General features: G+C 26.2%; 1 protein-coding gene across 1 annotated transcript in view; it reads right to left on the bottom strand.

The window, feature by feature from the left end:
- Nucleotides 1-20,930, bottom strand: part of LOC136077006 (kynurenine--oxoglutarate transaminase 3-like) — a 49,368-nt gene that overhangs the window by 12,512 nt on the left and 15,926 nt on the right. Inside the window, exons 5-9 of the mRNA XM_065791187.1 lie at nt 17,320-17,397; nt 16,755-16,826; nt 12,316-12,402; nt 3,727-3,843; nt 2,898-3,018 (exon numbers count right to left, since the gene is read on the bottom strand). Of these exons, the coding sequence (XP_065647259.1) occupies nt 2,898-3,018; nt 3,727-3,843; nt 12,316-12,402; nt 16,755-16,826; nt 17,320-17,397 (475 nt within the window). The remainder of the gene's footprint in view (nt 1-2,897; nt 3,019-3,726; nt 3,844-12,315; nt 12,403-16,754; nt 16,827-17,319; nt 17,398-20,930) is intronic.

Here is a 20,930-nt window from a genome sequence, read left to right as displayed (position 1 = left end):
TTCTCTATGACTTTCTTTATGATGTCCCTTGGATAGAAATCTTTTGCCTTCCTGCTGACAAATGTGCTTTTTATGTAACTTTTTGGGTTCAGGCTGGCATGGAATCTCTTGATCCCTCTTGATGATTCAAGTCAAGCCTCACTCTTCTCCATGATTTTCCTTTCATTATGGTGCTGTAATTTCCCATCATAACCATTAATTCCATATCTATCACAAAACAATTCTCCAGAAAACAGACATTTACTGCTGCTAGAATTTTAATTTTTAAAATTGCTAGAACCATTGTAAAAAGGTTTTGTCTAACGCCAAAGCCCGCTATTCTCAGGTCACAAAATCTCGTATTTCATCTCAAAAATTAGGCTCATATGATTTTTAGAGAATCTTTAACAGTGCCTACAATAAGGGCACCTAAAGACCAAATTGTTTACTACGAACCTTTCATTAATCTCATCTCTTGATTTCACAAATCACATTCTACTTAATATAGCTGAAAAACAGATTAATCCATTGCTTGAAAATTCTTACCATTCCAGCTTCTGAGCCAAAAATGAAATCCTGCTTAGATTCTTCTATAGCTTGTGGTCTGGAAAACATAACGGTTTTAGCCTTGCAAAGGTTTTCTCTGGAGCTGTTGTCTATACTTTTAAAACTACTTAACAAGCACTTATCAGAGTCTTGTTTTCCATCCTGTTGGAAAGCGGCATCTGTTATCCCTATTTTCATAATTTCTGGAGAGTGATCTGACTTACTACTACTACTGTCCAACAACTTTCCCATCAGTCTTCTTCCTATCATAAGCATTAGAGTCTTAAATTATTAAACATTTAATCTCTCATCGTGAATCTAATTTACTTTCTGATCATCATTATTTCAATCTTCTCATTCTACTGCTGATTTGTTAACAGTAATAACTAAGTTTTATTATGCATTAGATAGATGTGGAGTGGTTAAGGCTTTAAAATTATTGAACTCTTTCTTAACAATCATAGAAAAAAAGTTGCCCTCGATACAGGAAATGATGATGCACTCTTCATCATTTCCTGTAATTTCAGGGCTTCCTCAAGGTTCTATACTTAGCCTAGGTGGCATTGTTTGCTGATGATACTACCATTTATTCTTGTTTTGATAAGATGCCCAGCACTCTCTGATAGCTTTAAGGGGGCATTTGAGTTTGAAAAGGACTCACTTCTGCTACAGCATGGGGCTCTCAGTGGCTGGTGAACTTAAACTCAGATGACTCGATGAGCCAAATCTTCCCTTCGTCTTTTAGGATTAACTCTTCTGATTTATTTTGGAAACTATATAATAAATTCATTGTAAAATTAGCATCCGCTAAAGTTGCATCTTTTTATCATGCTTGCCATTTTCTTACTCCAGATTCTATTCTTTATCTCTATGAATCTCAAATCCGTCCTTGTATGGAATACTGTAGCCATATCTGAGATCTTGGGAATTTAGGATCTTCGATTGATGCCCTTTTTCTTTTAGACAAGGTGCAAAAATGCATTGTTAACATAGTTAGACCTACCCTTGCAACTAACCTTCAACCATTGTCACATTGTCCTAATCTTGTTTCACTTTCTCTTTTCTATAAGTACTATCATGGGTGCTGCTCTAAAGAGCTGCATCTCTTACATACTAAAATTCATTCTCATGTTACTCATCATGCAATTAAGTTTCATCCTTATACTGTGACTTCCTAAAAGCTCCAAAAATTCTTATTTGTCTAGTTTTTTTCCTCAAACATGAATTCCTTGGAATTCGCTCCCTTTATCTTGTTTTCCTGATTTGTATAATTTGCATTATTTTAAGTCGCCTGTTAATCATTATCTTGCTTCATAAACTTCATCATTTCTCTTCCAGTACTTTTGAACTCTAATAGTGGTTGCTTGCAGCATTGTTGGAAGTGAAGATTTTTATATACTGTGTAACTAGCAATACTATTACAAAAACAAAAATTATTATAATCATTTATTTTCTCTACGAGATTGCTGGCATCACCCTCCAAGTTCATTTTCGATAGGCATTTCATCACTCATGCATTCATTTACTCCTGCTGAGGCCTGTATATATATATATATAAAATATGTGTGTTTTTTACTTTCAATTGGCATATTTTATTTTTACCAAATGTACCAAATGTTACCAAAGGGCTGAATAAAACGAGTTTTTTTACTAATTAAATAAAGTTTCTTAAAAACTAAAAAAAAAAAAACTACTATATTTGTAAATATTTAATACAACTCAAAATTAATGAAATTGTAAAACACAAAATGATAAACCTTTTATGAAGTTTATTATTTCAAAAACTGTTACTAATGGTCCATAAAAACGAGCGTAATTTTTAAAATCAAACAATTAAAAGTTTTGATAGGTTGATTTTCAAATTGCCCCAAAAAACAAAGTACACGGTTTTGCATAAATTAAAATTTTGAAGACCAGATACTTTCCAGATATTCCAAATCACGATCACCTAATTCAACCCTTGTGTGTGTGTGTGTGTGTGTGTGTCTATATATATATATATATATATATATATATATATATATATATATATATATATATATATATATATATATACATATTACATATATACACATATATACATATATATATATATACATATATATATATACATATATATATATATATACATATATATATATATACATATATATATATATATATACATATATATATATATATATATATACATATATATATATATAAACACACATACACACACAACGGATAATATGTATCTAAGAATGCATGCTCTTAAACATATATATTACACAGTTTTTACATTATGCATATTTCAAAATCTAGCAGGACCCTTTTAACTTAAAGTTCAACTACAACACATGATTTTTTATAGCTTCAAATAGAATTTTTACCGGCTCTAATATGCTCTGATCCCTGATACACTAGCCATTCGTAGACCTCATCACTGATATATAAAGCATTATATTTTTTGCATAAGTTGCCAATAAACTCTATTTCTTCTCGTGTAAAGACCTAAAAAATTGCTTCTAGTAAATAAATATAAAAAAAAAGACATTTTCTTCTAAAATTTTTAATAACCATTTAATGACTTGTAAAAACAATTCAAAGTAAACACAGAACAATAAGAATAGTTATTATTTCACAAATGTGCAACTCCAGCCAAACTCTCTAACTCACAGTGTCTTTGACATGAATCCACCTGCCAACAGGTCTTTAAATTGAATTGAATTGAAAGTGTGAAGCCTGCCTCCACTCAATCTCAAGTGAAAAAAATAATACAAGTTGTGGCTTCACTTCCATGCTTTCACTTTCACTTAATAATTATTAAAATAAAAGTAGTTTGTATACATAATCTTCATTAAACAAAAAGTTTCGTATATATATATATATATATATACAGGGTGCGGAAAAAGTTCCAGTACAAAAGCATAATTCAAAAAAATTATCTGTAAGGTGTTTTCTTTCAATATATATATAGTGTGTTTTTAGTATTCTGTTGTATTCCTTTGTTTTCTTTTAGTATTATTTTGTTGTAAATTAAAGTGCAATTTGTTTCTCATCTTGAACAGGAACTTTTGTTGTTTTTGCTGTTTATATTTTTGTGCGGTAACTTTTTCCACACCCTGTATATATATATATATATATATATATATATATATATATATATATATATATATATATATATATATATACGCACACACAAAAAATGATACTATATACCTTCCCCGTAGGATTGTGTGGGGTGTTTACAATGATAGCCTTTGTCTTTTCATTAAACAAGCCTGTCAACTCATTTTTGTCTAACACAAAGTCACTTGCCTTGCTTCCACCTTCTTTCTTAAAATAAATTAAATATAATATGAAATATTAAATGAAATGAACAAAAAATTAATTTTTATTTTTCACAATATTTTATTTTAATAATTTATAGTTTGCAATTAAGTTTTTAAACAAAATTAGAATAAATTAATGAACAAAACATAAAACAACATATTATGGTCCAAAGACTAAGCTTATTGTAGTAACATTTAAATAAAATTTTGTGAACAGAAAAGTATTAAAGTCTTTTTCGCTGTACAGTTGGTCTGTAAACCAATGGTCTGCCATTGTTTTAGTGTAGTTGACAACTGATTAAATGAGATTTGTTGATGCGTTTCTTTGTGAACATTCGTTGCAATATTACAACAACATTCTTTTTTCCAGCGTTAACGCTGGCGGTATCTGCAACAATCATTTGCATTAAATTTCATAGGTGAAATTCATCAAGGACTTTAGAAATTCCTTGAGCAATAGCTTTTTCCCTGCCATCTACCAAGCCCAGGACATCCAATTTGATTTCTCTTCTTTCATTTTTTAAGGACGACCACTTGATAATTGATTCCATTGATGTGCTTGCCATCAAAGTGTAAAGGACCAACTTTCCATATGTAACTTTCCAATCATTTCTTTTTTCAGCTTGGATGCCTCTTTGATTGTTGACTTGTAAATAGCTGATTGACATGGATTTGGGATGTCAATGCCTTTAATTGTTTGCATATGTTAGCAGCTTTGTTGATACTCTTGTGTAGGTCATCAAGTTGACTGATATTTTGCTTTTATGATGTTTTCTGCTTGGTGTAGGAGTAGTCTTATCTTCTTCTTCTTTATCATTTTCATATTCACTGTCGTAAGCCTCAGAGTCAGAATCACTAAAACCAGGATAATAAGATGATGAGCTCGATGACCTATTAGAAAGTTCTTGTCTTTTAGAGGGATGGATCATTTCTTTACTGGCTGCTTGTATCTTGTCCTCAGAAGATAACCATGTTCCATCTACTTTAGTAATATCAAAAATTTCATCAATGGGTTTTTAGCTTCCCTGCTTGACACATTCATCATAACATTTCAGTATTTTATCAAGCTTTGATTGTGTAACTTGATCAGATACATGAGTAATATTCAGTTTATTCTTCTACAATTTGGTGACTTCTTTGGAAATTTCCACTATTCGCTCCTTTTTCCCTTGATTTTTGGTCCAAAAATCAAATTTTACCAGATTATTAGTCCAGACATTGTTCTTGAATATGTTCTTCTGAATGCTACTATCACTAGGTTTGTACATCACCATGTGTTGCTTCTGTAATAACTATAAAATTAGATAAGCAGCTATATATACACAGTCTAAATCGTTCTAGAATATTCTAAATTGTTCCAGAATGTTCTAAATTGCTTCAGAATGTTCTAAATTGTTCAAGAATATTCTAAATCATTCTAGAACATTCTTAACTGTTCCAGAATGTTCTAATTTGTTCCAGAATGTTCTAATTTGTTCCAGAATGTTCTAAAGTCGTTTAAAATATTCCGGAATTTTCAAAAATGTTCTAAAGTTCTAAACACTTCTAATCTATACAAGTTTTAAATGATTTTCAGCAAAGCCAGATGTATTAGTAGTAGCAGTAACAAGATTAAATAAATGACGATTCGTAATTTTAATTGCGGGGTGACTTTTTTTTACAACCTAGAGGAACTGAACATGTTTTCAATGTTTTCTAACAAAAGTTCATCAATCTATGACAGGAAATTTTTTTTTTTTTAAAGTTAAAAAGTCATAACCCTAGTATACAATTATAACACATGTGCATATATGTATGCATCATATATGTCGATACATACATACATGTACATTCAGACATAAATAAACTTGAATTGTTTGAATCTCATTCCATTAAGTCATTTATAGACGATTTCACTAATTTAGTTATTAAACAATTACTGTACCAACAATCAGTAGCGCAAAATTTTTTTTTCTCCCTAATCTAATACAGATATTCTTTTATGCTATAAACAAGCTTTTATTCCAGAATGCCCAACGATGCCAAATAGCACATTTCCACATTTCAAGTCAAATGCAATATAAAAAGTGACATCTTTTTCAAATTATAAATAAATCAGCAATATCAATAGAAATTAAAACTGTTGTACACAACTATTTAAGAACTCATCTAAATCATTTTTCTTTTGAAAATCTTTTGAAAAGACATTGATGACTAACTTTAAAAATTAAACCTCCACCATCAAAATAAATCCTTATAAATGCTTATATTGGGGTCAAACCACTTTAATAAGTCTAGCACAAAATTTATTTTGAACATTTGTAAATACATTAGGGTGGATTGAAAATAAAGATTTGGCCTGGTACTGAATATTTTGTTGCGCCTACTTGTAAACAAATAAAAAGTAATACATATATTAACATAAGACATCAGAAACTGCCCTATTTTTTACCTTGAAGTTTTGCCATTATCACTCATTAATACCGAAAGCTACAGTATTGCTTGTGTTTCACCTTAATTAAACAGAACATACTTGTTACACAATGAAACAAGTATCAGTAAATAAGTATACAATACTCATTAAGTAGGATCACTATACTCAAAGTTGTCAGCATAATCCGTTGTTAAGTCAAACTGGGACATAAGACTGAGAGAGTGAACTTAAGCTTTTATCAAACCATTTCTAGCGTCAAAGCTGTAAACTTTTTCTGAACTGGCCTATTTTTTCATTTGATAGGCTCATAGTGACTGGTGACTCAAATACATTAACCCAACCAATAAGTTCCAGCTGGTCATTTGCTTCATAGTTAATAACAGGAACTAAGAACTGGCTAATGTTGGTTCCATTGTCTTTTTTTCTACACCGAGGCAGGGCACTACAAATTGTTTATTTTTAATAAACGTTGACATTCGTTTCTTTATTTATTGACGAATGTCTAATTTAAGAAGTATGTCAAATAACAGGGCTGACAATATGGGGGAGGGGGACCCCTGTTTTTTTTCTAAAGCTCTTTTTTTTTTTAAAAAAGAAATTTTAGATATAGAGAACTTGTTTTTAGAAAAATATGGTTGTGCACCTCCACTTTGAAACCCGTGTAGTCGGCCATTAATATGCCAGTTTTATTTTCCATTCTTTCAATTTTTATAAGGAAGTTTTATATTCAAATAATTATAAGGGAGTTTTATTTTCAAATAACTCTTATTCTAGTTAATAAGATATATAATGATTAGATATATCAAAGATGCTTATTAAATTTTATCAATAATTTGCATATTAGTTATCATTAACATGCGCGCAAATTAATGATAACTAATATGCAACAACATTTTGACTGTAAACTGTTATTTATTAATATAAAATAGTGAATTTTTCTCAATTTAGTTTGCTAAATTTATTTACTTATAAAAAAATGTATAAACTTGAAGAAACTTAAATAAAAGGAAACTAAAAATAAAATAAAAGTTGTTTTGACATTCCTCTTTTAAGACATTTAAAAATAATTATATAATATTAAGTATTTAATAAGTTATTTTATTAAGTTATTATCAAGTATGATATTAATATATTTATAATAATATTAAGTATTTAATAATAAAATATCATATTATTGGTTTATGTTAAACGCACAGTAAAAAATGAAAACTATAATAAACATAATAATTCTATATATTCTATTAAATTATATATATTTCTGCAAATCTTAAAAAAATTTTTCAAAACTTTAAAAAGGGCAAGCAAACATTCATTTAACAATAAGAAAATTAAAAAAAAGCACGCTTTTGAAGAAAGCAATGTTTTAGCATGGTTTCTTTTAAAGTATTTGCAAATGCATTCATTTTAACTAAAATTTAGATCTGTCAGGAAGGATCCCTGGATATCATCAGTCAAGATACAAAAGCAATTAGAGCTGCCTGTATCGGACCGAACAATCAGACGACATGCTGTTGAAGCCGGATTGTTTTCTCTACGCCCTGCAAAGAAACCGCTGATTTCACTAAAAAACCAGAAGAAAAGACTCCTGTTTGCTACATCTCATATCGACTGGAATGTGCAGAAATGGCGAACTGTCCTGTTCAGTGATGAATCGAAGTTCAACATCATTGGGAGCGATGGCACGTCGACCGGCTGGAAAACGCCTCGATTTACGTTACTGCCATAAGACCGTCAAGCATGGTGGAGGTAATGTAATGGTCTGGGGGTGTTTTTCTGCTAATGGTCTAGGTCCAATACATCGAAACGATGGAATAATGGACCGTTTCATGCATAAAAATATCCTGAAAGATGTTATGTTACCTCATGCTGAATGGAATATGCCAATAAAATGGGTTTTTCAGCAAGACAACGATCCGAAACACACTGCAAAAGTAGTCAAGCAGTGGTTTCAAGACAACCACCTATTGGTGATGGATTGGCTGCCTCAATCTCCAGATCTCAACCCTATCGAGAACCTGTGGGAGATCGTATATAACATAATTATATAATTTCACTCTGATAAAAAATATACGACTTAATTTAAAACTAATTTAATAAAAATATATCATTTTATTCTGATAAAAAAAGTATATAGCTTAATTTTTATTTAAAAAATATATGATTTAATTTTGATTAAAAAAAAAAATTTAAGTTTATTACAATTAAAGTTAATGCTTGGGTTAACTTAACAGTCAAATTTATTTTAAAATATTACTAAATATTGTTCAATATTAAAATTTTATTCATTCTTAACAAAAAATTGGTTCATTTTTATCATTTTTTTTCGGTTCTCCTTCATAAGCACTTTTTTTACTCAAAATTAAATTTTAAATCAATGTTTTCCAAGGCTGCATCAAAAATTTGCACAACTAGGTTTTGCGCAAACATGTAAACAGGTTAAACTTTTTTATAATGCAAGTTAAAGCGCAGCAATTATTTTTTAATAAATGATATATGGAGCGTTCTAATTTTAATAAATGATGTTTGGAGAAAAAATCTTTGCATTCACAACAAAATTGCTAATAAAAGAATAAAATTTTAATAAAGTAAATAAATTAAGGTAATTTTTTATTTGTTACTCTCTAATTTTTTTAAAATAAAAAATCATTTTTAGTTACAAAGCAGCAATTAGAAATTTAAGAAATAATCATTTAAAAAAATTTAACATATTTTAATTCATTTATACAAATGTCAAGGAAAGAAAAAAATTTGTTTACATCAAACGTTTTTAAAAATGCAATATTAAATTTAATTATTTAATATAAAAAAAACTAAAAGAAAATAAACATTCCCTAATAGTAATAATAAAAAAAAAGTTAAATAATATTTAACTTGTTTTGCTGTAATTATTGCAGTAATTTAAAAAAAGTTAATACCCTTAAAAAATAAAAAAATTAAGATAATTTTATGACGTCAAATTTACATTAGGCTAATGCGTTAAGCATTATTTATTTAAAACATGATGTGATATATATATAAATATGCATAGTAAACAAAATTTAGAAACGTAAATATATAATATATATGTATATATATATAAGATATACATGTCTTTAATTAAATACATACATACATACATACATACATACATACATATATACATACATACATACATACATATATATATATATATATATATATATATATACATATATATATATATACATATATATATATATATATATATATATATATATATATATATATATATATATATATATATATATATATACACACTGTAAAATCTGTCCCCATGTAGTTTCAGTCATTTAAAAAAGGCATGCTAAACTCAAATTTCCTAAACTCTTTTTTCTTAAATAATATTATAAAAAATTATTATTATTTGCAAACTGCTGAAATAATTTTTTAGCAAAACAACACTTTGAAAAAAGGCATACTATTTAAATCTAAAATAACAAAAATATTAAAATAAATGATCAAATTTAAACTTGGTATTATTATTAAGAATCACTTAATCATATTTACAAAAAAAAATTATTAATTTTGGAATTGTAAGTACTTTTTTTGAAAACTAGTATAATTTTAAAATACTGTAACTTCGGTCATTCATGGATAAACAACAAAGGAGGCAAGGAAGCAGGAATGCATTAGTCATAGCAGGAATGTTGTGAAATGATATATAAAAGGAATGCATGTTGTGAAATGATATGTAAATGTTGCGAAATTACATTTAAAAGGAATGTATAAGACATAAGCAGGAATGTTGTGAAATGATATGTAAAAAATTAATTCTGTGAGTATGAACTAGTGTTTAAAAGTGTACTTTGTGAGTATGAACTAGTGTTAAAAATTGGCAGTCAAATTTCAGTTAAAGTTTGATTTCAATATTTACTGACGAATTTATATTACTAATAAGAACAATTACAAAATAATAATATATACTGCAACGCACTGAAATAGTTCTTTTGCAAGTTTATCTATGTCATCTATAGATTTACCTGAGAAAGCACAGATGGCTCCTGGTTTGAATGCTGTGGACAAAGGTATGATTAAGTGGAAAGCAGCTACAAAATTTGGCTTCAAAAGATCAACTTTGATCGGCAGAAATAACAGTGTGTGTAAAAAAAGGCAAACCAACTAAGTTGAGTGAAAGCATTACAGATAAAATTAGGAAAAATTTTTATATTTTGTAGTATATTTTATATTTTATAGTAAAAATTTTAATATTTATAAGTGATATTAGTTTTAGTTTGACTAGACTTGAAATACTGCTTAATTATAAATCAAATGTGTTTTGATGGCGGCAAAGTTACATTTGCCTGTTATTATTCATTTGTCAGATGTTATTGTGATAAGCTACTGCTCGAAACTTCAAATAAAATGTTTGTGTAATGTCAACTCAGCCAGGCACAATTGATTGATGGTTTATTTTATTTATTAAAATTATACGATGACTAATTTTATTAAAAATAAAAAAAAACTACTATTTATACTTAAAAAGGGTGTTTTTTATGTGCTCTTTGTTGTTTTCTTTGGAGCCTTAAAGAACTTTTTTTTTTGAGCTAGGGGTGGCGCCCTCCTTGGCTTCTGGTATTAACAGATATTATATCATCGTTTTACAATAAAGTAACATTAGTAAAAATTAGTTTTCATTATTTGCGACGTTAAGTTTGTGATGTGTTATAAAGATTTATAAAGCAACCAAACTTATGAGATGGTATTGAAAGTTTGGTCAAAGTAGATGTTCTAATTTGAAACTAAAATTTGATTAAATATTGAATACTAGTTTTTATTTTTATTTCTTTATTTTTTTTATTATCAATTATCATTACATTATAATTGTCTGTATGTTTCAGAATAAAAGTTGAAAATTTTTTATTCAAGCGTGTTAAATAAATGTTCTAAGCTTAAGTGACGGAACTTAGGTGATTTTACAATAAATAAAATATGTGAAATACTCAAGTGCATATATATGTACAAACATTTATTTTATAAAAGTTAACTTTTTATAAACCTATAAGATTATTAGATCAAGAAGTTAATGCCTGCAATACTAAATCGAAGACTCCAGGATCTGTAGTTGTAGTTATAACATAATTTTTATTTTTTTAAAAACTTGTTTTAGTAGGTGCACACATCTGCAGTCTTTTTTTTAAATGAGGAATCAAATAAAAATAAACTTTACTTAGCAGACATTTCACGCATCCCCTCTTTAGTAAGTCCCCAAAAAACAAGTTTTTACAAGAAATTGAAAAAACAAAAATTAAGTTTTTACAAGTATTGAAAACAAATCCTAAAACCTATTTTTTTTAAAAACTCAAAAAAGAGGTTGCCTGAAATATATATGTCATCCTTTTTATTCATTCATAGGACACTAACCACCTTCTTCCATATGCATACATATTTTTATGTTGACAATTTTAATATGCTAATATTTAAAATCTGTGATAAGACTGTTAATATTTGAGCACCTTAATAACTACTTGAAAAAGTGGTTTGACAAGTGGTTTTGGTTGATGACAAGTGGTTTTGGTTGATGACAAGTGGTTTCGGTTGATGACAAGTGGTTTCGGTTGATGACAAGTGGTTTTGGTTGATGACAAGTGGTTTTGGTTGATGAATTAAGATCTTAGTTAGATAATAAAAACTAACTTTAAAAATTTCTCTTGAGAAAAAATTGTTAAAATAAAAAATTATAACTATCAAAATATATAGTGATTATAAATAACCACTATATATAAAATAGTGATTATTTAAAACCACTATAATTTAAATAAATATCCAAAGTTTGAATAACTAATCAAAGCTTAAATGTAAAAATTGTTTAAACAACGATTAAAAAAAATACTTAAAAATAACTATATTTATAGTTATTAGTTAACCGTTATAACATTAACAAAAAAAAATTAACATTTTTGTGTGTAAATTGTGTAACTCATAATGCTATAAAACTTTACATTTAGTAAAATTTACAAGTTAGTAAAACCTAAAAATATTTTATCTCCTTAGATACAACTTCTTTATTTACACGCATAACTTTGTCATAATTATTAAATTACTTACTAGTCGTAAAGGTATGTAGCGAGGAACTCCGTTAATTGCAAGAATGCTTTCACTATAGCTATCAAAGTATGGCTCAATTAAAATTACCTAAAAAAAATTTTTATTTAAAAAAGAAATTCAATAAATACTGAAGCATACAGAAAAAAAAACTTTTTATACTATAAATACAAAGCACAATGATAAATAATAAATGACAAATTTGGGTTGATACTCAACTGCAATAAACTACAAAGATTGGATTTTAAAATTTCTTTAATCACAAACAAGTCTTATTCTTTGACAGAGTTAAACTTTATTTTCTTAATTAGTCTAAATTAATGCAGATTTCCAGTTAGTAAACAACCAGGGTTGATACTTGACCAGGGCAAGGTTTGATAAAATATAGCTGGGGCCAGGTGACCGGGGCTGCATAAACATTTATACATCCTAAATTACTTTTTTTTTCAATTAAATGCTCTTAACTCTCTAATGCTGATGTGTGTACAAAAATAAAGGACTTTGAAAACATAAAAACTAATTTAAACTTTTTATAGTTATTTTACAACAAAAAAAAAAACTCTAACAACTTATTTTAAAATACATCTTTTTATTATTATTTTTATTATCAATTAATTTCTAATTTAAAACAATTAAATTTTTAAATAAATAATTGCTCAAAATTTCGCAGTAAAAAAAATCGATTTTAATGTTTCCTACAATGCATAAATACCTTTCAGTCTTCTCTGTTTAGACAGCCCTTTAGCGCTTAAGTCTTTTAGTGCTTGCCCACATGCCCGCAAAAACTTTGGCGAGCGAATAAAAAAACGCTTGCTTAAAAAGGTAAAGCGCTTTGTTTTATTTGCAACGAAAAATTTTTTTCTTCATTTGTTCAACTTTTATGAAAAATGCTTTTTTTACCAGTTCTTTTTTAAAATTATTTTATTTAGTATTTATACATTTTGCATTCTTTTCATTACTTTTATTTTTATTTAAATAGCAGAAAGAAATGAATTTTTTAAGAAGGTGCAGACTATCTTAAAAAAGATTATCCTGTTATAAATTTCAAACTGAGAAGACTACCTTTCGTATAATTTTTTAATGGTCGATTTTTAAATTACCATGCAAATTTTTTGGGCTTTATTACCTATTATTTTATTCCTGAAACTTTTTAATTTATTTATATTGCTAAAACTAACAGGTGTTTAAACAAACAATAATTCAAAATATCTAAGTTTTGACTATTTTTTTTTCTAGCAGTAAATTTATTGTTTTGTTCCTTGCAATATGATAAATTAATCATTTCATTAAAACAGTGATTTCGGTTTTTAATAAACTGAGAATATCATGACTAGAAAAATTTCCAGATATCCCAATTGGCGATCACTTAATTTGAGCATTGAAATGTGTAATATATATCTATTACATTTTCCATAAATGTATATGTATGTTTAAAAACGAAAATATTTTTTATATTTACATTTTTTTTTTTCAATTTCTAATAAACTTTTTTATATTATGCATATTGCTTTGTAAACTATTAGAAATTATAAATACATTGTTTGCATAAATTATTGTTTACTTATTACTTTGTTAAATAAATTAACAAATTACTTCTAATGAATGTTTACAATAAACCTATTTTATTTAAATTATCAAAGAATATTATAAGAAATTTCATTTATATAACTATGAATTTTTTCAAATAAATCTTTTCAAACTTTTTCTATGATTAATTTTATAAACACTTTTTTGGCAAGCGCTTTTTTAAGCACTTGCTAAAGTTTATGGGTGTGCGGCAGAGCATAAAAATGCTTAAGCGTGAGAGCCATGGCCAAACATATATATATATATATATATATATATATATATATATATATATATTGAAAAATATATATATATATATATATATATATATTTATATATATATATATATATATATATATATATATATATATATATATATATATATATATATATATATATATATATATATATATATATATATATATACACACACATATAAACATATATAGCAAAAACATTATGTATACAAATTGTAATTACTTTATATATTTTATATAAATGTCTTAGAATTTCTTGAAGTTTATAATTGTTTCATAATTAATAGTTTTGAGGAAACTTGTTTATTTAGTCATAAAATTCAGATTGAAACCATAAAACTACTAACCCAATTTCAATGATTTCAATGATTGCTTAACTTCTAAAAATGGTTCTTTTAAAAAAAAAATTATCTTAATTTTAAAAGTAATTTAAATTTGTGAACTTTAAATCAATAAAAACTATAAAAATTTACTTTTTAATTTCAATTTAATTTAATATGACTAGCCAGTATGAAATTTTTTTTTTAAAAAACCCATCTATTTTTTACCCTTTCTAAATGCTATAACTTCAAAACACAAATCCTAACAAATTTTACAGAGAAACAAATATTTTCATTCAATAGAATCATTATTTTAAAATTGCAGAAGCAGCAAAGTTGACAAAAATTGTTGAGTTTTTGGTATTTAATTTTACTTAAAGGGATCCCTAACTTCTGAGACATACTGTGTTCATATTAAAGAGAATGATAAAAAAAAATGATTGGGTTAAACTTTTTGATTAAAACAAAATGATAAATGCATACCAAGAAAAACTAACTTTTTTATTTTTAGCCGAAGCTTGCCTTCTCAGTTTTGTTGTTGGCCAAAAAGTCAGTATAATATATGCCGCAATCTACAGACTTTATTCAATTTATTCTTTATAATCTATTCAAGTGTGTTTTATTCCTAAGAGTTTCAGTACATGACGCCATTGATTTTTTTTGTTTGTTTCCATAATTGATCTTTTACACAAATGAAAAAATCAATGACATCATGTACTGAAACTCTTAGAAATAAAACGCGCTTAAATAAATTATCAAGTCTGTAGATTGTGACATATCTTATGCTGACTTTTCAGCCTACAACAAAACAGAAAACGCAAGCTTCGACTAAAATAAAAAAGTTATTCTTGGTAAGCATTTATTATTTTGTTTTAATCAAAAAAATTTAGCCTAAATGTTTTTTTTATCATACTTTTTAATATGACCAAAACATGTCTCGTAGGTATGGGATTCCTTTAACAAGTTAAAACGGTGGCATTTCATTTTAACCATGAAATTTATTGTGAAAATATTGTTGTATATGAAGGCTTTCATAACAGCTTTATAAGTATTTTTTTAAACAACTTTGCAAACAATTAAGATAATCCTTGATAAAAGCTTTATACAAATTTATACAAACTATATAGTCATTGATAAGAAAACTGGATAAATTTTTAAATATGGATGTTTCATGTTTATATTTAAATATACAAATTTGGAAAATATCAAGGTATAATAAATAAATATTTTAGATGTTATTTAACATTTTTTCTTTCAAAAATATTCTCACAAAATTTATTTTAGAAAGAGATTTCATTACAATACTCAGGGTGTTGACCAGCCTGATGGCACAGCGTGTAACGTTAGATTCCTAATTGGTTTAAAATTACCAAAGGTTCAAAAAATCATAGTAAAAAAAAAACAATCTATATCAGGCTCAGATTTAAGGTTTTACAATATTTATTAATAAATAATACAATAAATCACATTGAAAATGTAATTAGTACGTTAAAAAAGTAATGATTTTAATCGATTAATTGATTCTAATGATTAAGTTAATCAATTTTTTTTTATTATGAATAAAAAGTATTGTCATTAACAAGCAAGATCTTTCATTCTAAAGTTAATTTTTTAATTGACGCCAGTTTTCCCTAATTTCGATTTTTCAATATGTTTAATAAAACATTTTTATTTGCTCTTCCTATTTAAAATCTCTTTATTTGCATTTTTAATGTTTATCTTAAGTTAGGAGAGTTACAAAAACTTTTGCAAATTAATAATGACTTTAAAATAAGTTATTAACCTTTTAATATTAAAAATACTTTGGGTAAACTAAATTTGAAGGTAAAATTCACCAAAAAAACAACAAGAAAAAAATCAAAAATGAAACTTGCAATGAAACGTATCATTTATGTTGTATTTGCATAAAACATCAAAGAAGATAATTAAATTTTTAAAAATTGTTTTTCTGTTTTATTTACATATGCAAAAGTTTAGTTTACAAAAGCAATATTTACAAATACAAAAATTAACTTTTTTCCAAAGTTTCTATTCAGCACAAAATGTTTCAATATTCTAATAAATAAGACAATTTTTTTAATTTTTGTTAAAATAATTTAGTTTATAAAATACATGTTTTGACTATATCATAGCCATGTTCAGTTAAAATATATTAAAAAGCTTAAATCAAATTTGTAAAACTAAGTTGAACTTATAGAGACCTTATAATAAAAAATACAATAAAAATGCATATATACATGTAGAGATACTTACAAATAAAACAAACTCAAAATAGTATACATTTTTATTCATTACTTACTTCATCTCCAGGGTTGACAACAGCATTAATAATACAATGCAAGGCTTCATACCCCCCTACTGTAACCATAACCTATTTACAAAACATTCATTATTGCGTAAATATAATGGCTAAATTAAGAAAATGCCTAAGTATGAAAAAAACATTGTATTATAACATTTTGCATTTTACATTTTTTTTAATTTCAAAAAATAAAAGATACAATGAAATTAAAAAAAAAACAGATTCTGCTGCAATCATTTCTCAAGGAAAAAAGAAAGGATATAAGACTACAATCTTTTGATGAACAAATATCTGACATATCAAATACTTTAGAAAATTACACGCAGACAAATTTATTTCATCTACCATGGTTCACAAAGGAGTTCAAAAAGGATTAATGAATTCACTCACTTGAGACAAAAAAGGATTAGATCTGAGTGTTGAACTTACTTAGTTCTAACTACTACTTAAAATAACATGAAAATTTGTTATAGTTTTCATGTTATTATATATGTTATTACAATTTTACAGTCAATTGGTTATTAAATTTAAAAACCAATTGACTGTAAAAGTTTTAACTTACCTCTTTCATTGCATCTATTGATCTACCAAAGAGTGGACTGTAAATGTCTGCAATAGCATTTACAAGATCAATGTTACCCTATAAAAAATAAAACATAAACACTTTCGTGATTTGATCATGTACCAGTACACACTTATCGTGATTTGATATAAGCAAGAATTTAAACTTTTATTTATTTTATGACATGATGCACAAACTACCATCTAAAAATAAAGAAGAGCTAAATATTAAATATTAATAAAAAATCTGAACTTAAAAATAAAATTTGCTGGAATTTAATCGGAAAAACCTGACCTTAATAAACTTGCTCAAAACATAATAACACAATAAACATGCAATAAAATTGCACACTTTTTCTTCATTTTCAATTAACATAATTGTTTCTAGCTCTAATTTACATTTTAAACGCCTATTTTATACTTTACATCTATATTTCAACAGCTTTATATTTTCCTCTAAGTAAAAATTAGAACTAATCATTTTTTTTTACAAAATAACTTTTTGTACTTTATTTTTGCTTTCTTGAAAATTAAATTAATTACCTAGAAATTAGGGAAAACAAGTTTAACAAAAAATTGCAGACCTAAAACTATTTTAGATCAACAAACATTTAACATAAAATTGACACAAAAAAAACACGATTGTAAAACACCATTATGCAAAATTTTCTTTAAACGTCAATGCTAGTTTAAAAACTTGAAAATCAAAAAACATTTTATTTTAAAACCTTTTAAAAATTTTTTATTTAATTAATTTATTTAGATTTAATTAAATGTTTGTTTTTCTGTTTTAATGTTAATTGTTTTGATTACTATTTAAATAAAATGTTTGCGTTGCTGTTATCATATTATTATACGATAAGGAACTTAATAGCAGTGCTAATTCGAGTGTGTTTGGTACATGGTACTCTTGGCAGCCATTTCAACCTTGGTAATAGCGAGAAAGAGTCAAAGCACTTTTTTGTATAAGAAAAGTCAATGAAAGTTTATGCGAATATTCAACTTACATAAACTTCAAACTATGTAATATTAAAACATACTAAAACATATACAAAGTTTTATAGTTTTACTTTCACTTGAAAATTGCATTGCAGGCAACATCTCCTTAAGATTTGATCCGTAGTACTTATTTCCGTTTTATAAAGTCTTTTATTTGTTATATAGTTTCAAAATTTTCGCTTGACAATATGCCTGCGTAGCCGAGTGGATAGCATGCAGGTCTCCGAATGCAAAAAGCCATTGTTTAATTCCTACGACCTTTTTTTGTATTTAGTCTTTTTCAATTTTTCTAAAATACAAAATAAAATGCTTTTGAAGAAAGAAGTTTCTTTTGAATAAAAGAAACCTGTTTTGTTTTATGTTTTTGTTATTTTGTTTTCTTTGCAATGACTGTCTTTTTAAGATTTTGACTATACTTAACTATATTCTAGAAAAATCATCAGCAACAGGTAAATTGATATATTTTGTTATATATATTTTGTTTTGTTATTATGTATAAATAAATTGATTTCCAGTTAATACGTGTGGTGTATTTTTTCTTTTTTTAAATTTTTTTTTTAGATTATTCAGTGTTTGTTCAATAGACATGCCTTGAAAACTGTTGAAAATTGTTATGTTTTGTTAATTTGGTAATAAAGATGTAAATAAAAATATTTTTTATTCTAGAAAGCTGGTTTTGAAAAACGTAATGATTTGTATTTTATCTATGTGAACAAAAGTAAACGCAAATATCTAACATGAAAACTTCAAGTAATGTAAATTATTAAAAACTAGAAAATTCATGGCCGCCCGTGGGGGCCTGTTTTTAGCAACCTTTTACATTTGGTAATGTTAATTATTTTGAGAAGTGAAGTGAAGTCAGTGAAGGCAAATAAATCTTATATATATTATGCATATCTAATGAGTGTTTATAAGTGAAAAAGAATTAAATTAAAAATTTAAATGACTTATAACAAATGTTAAAAATAAAAAAGTTAAAAAATTTCATTAAAGAATTTCTTTATAAACAGTATTACTCTTGAGTACCTAATAAAAAAAAAAATAAAAAAAAAAGGGGGAGGGGAGTTCATTAATTTTTGGAAAATTTTCCCAATCACCCCAAGCTTATTAAGACCCCTGCCCCTTGTTTATTAGATCTAGACTAAAATCCCCCCCCCCACCTTGTATTAAGGACTCAAGAGTAAAAGCGCTAATGATAACGTTTTTCTTCAAAAGCAAGACATCTTATATGCATTTATGTTATTTATTAACTGAATTACTTAACTATTTATTAACCGTTGTGTCTTTTATTATATTGATATTTATTATTAATAATATATTAGCATCAATTAGTTAATTAATAAAAAAATATTCTTAAAAAAAAACGAAAACAGATTCCAATAGGAATCGAACCCATAGGGCACCACAATTAAATTTATTAACCACTAAACTACACAATATTGTAATTCAATTAGTGAATAAAGTTTAAATAAAATGAATTTGCTTTGACACATGATATTTTTTAAGTAATTAACGCACTTTAAAATGAAATAACTTCCACATGATTAATACTTAAGCGTTACGATCAGGGAATTAGTGACCTAGGTAAATATATTATATCAAATTTTACATATTTACTTTTACTTGAAAACTTCATTGCGGAATATCTCTTTAATTTTGATTTATAGCATTTATATGCTTTATATTGTTTTATAAAGATTTTTTTTCTTTATGTTTTTATATGTTTTATAAAATTTAATAAGTATGTATTTATATGCTTTATAAAGTTTAATAACTCATTTGTTTATTTAACTGTTAAAAGATGATATAGTATGCCTAAGTGGTTGAAGTGCTTCACATGGGTTCAAATCCTTTCACTTACACACTTTTTGTTTTTATTTTCTAGAATACAAAGTAAACCATTTTTAAAGGCCTATAGATATTATATTTATAACATATATAAAGATATTATCTACTATAACAAACAAAACAGAGAGAGTTTTTTTTAAAAGGTTTTTTAAATTTATAAAAACATGAAAAACTCTGTTGGAAATTTGTTGCGCATATGTCATGATAGAGATAATTATGTCATCAATTTGCTCAAGTAATTAGCAAGTCTGCACGTTAAACACACATTAAAGAGACAACTTTCTTTCTTATAGAAAATATATTTTAAATGCAAACTTTAACTTTCTTCAAAATTAACGGGGTAAGAGTCCTAATAAGCTGCGTATGGTCTAAAAAAAATTAATACAACCATATTAAAGAAAAAAAAACACGGTGTCCCTTTTTTTCTTTCTTTCGGTTTTTCATAAAAGTTTACAATAAGAAGTTTTAAAGTATTGAACATTAATCGTTAACTCAAAACAAATATTTTTAAATTTTGCCTTTTTTTAAAATTTATTTAAATAAAGCGAAATTATTAAAGTGTTGGTTTGCAATAGACTTACCATGACCAGTATTATACGGGTCATGGTAAGTCCATTATTTCATGTATTTAAGTCTATTTCCTCATGTTTTTTGAAACATTTTATACCAATGGTAATTAATTAACACATTTCAAGCGGGTATTCTAAATAACATTTAGACAGGTACTAATATTCAATCCATTATTAAATAGCAGATCGCACAACA

This window comes from Hydra vulgaris, chromosome 02 (genome assembly GCF_038396675.1).
Source record: "Hydra vulgaris chromosome 02, alternate assembly HydraT2T_AEP".
Taxonomy (NCBI): Eukaryota; Metazoa; Cnidaria; class Hydrozoa; order Anthoathecata; family Hydridae; genus Hydra; species Hydra vulgaris.
This window is presented reverse-complemented; position numbering and strand designations above follow the sequence as displayed.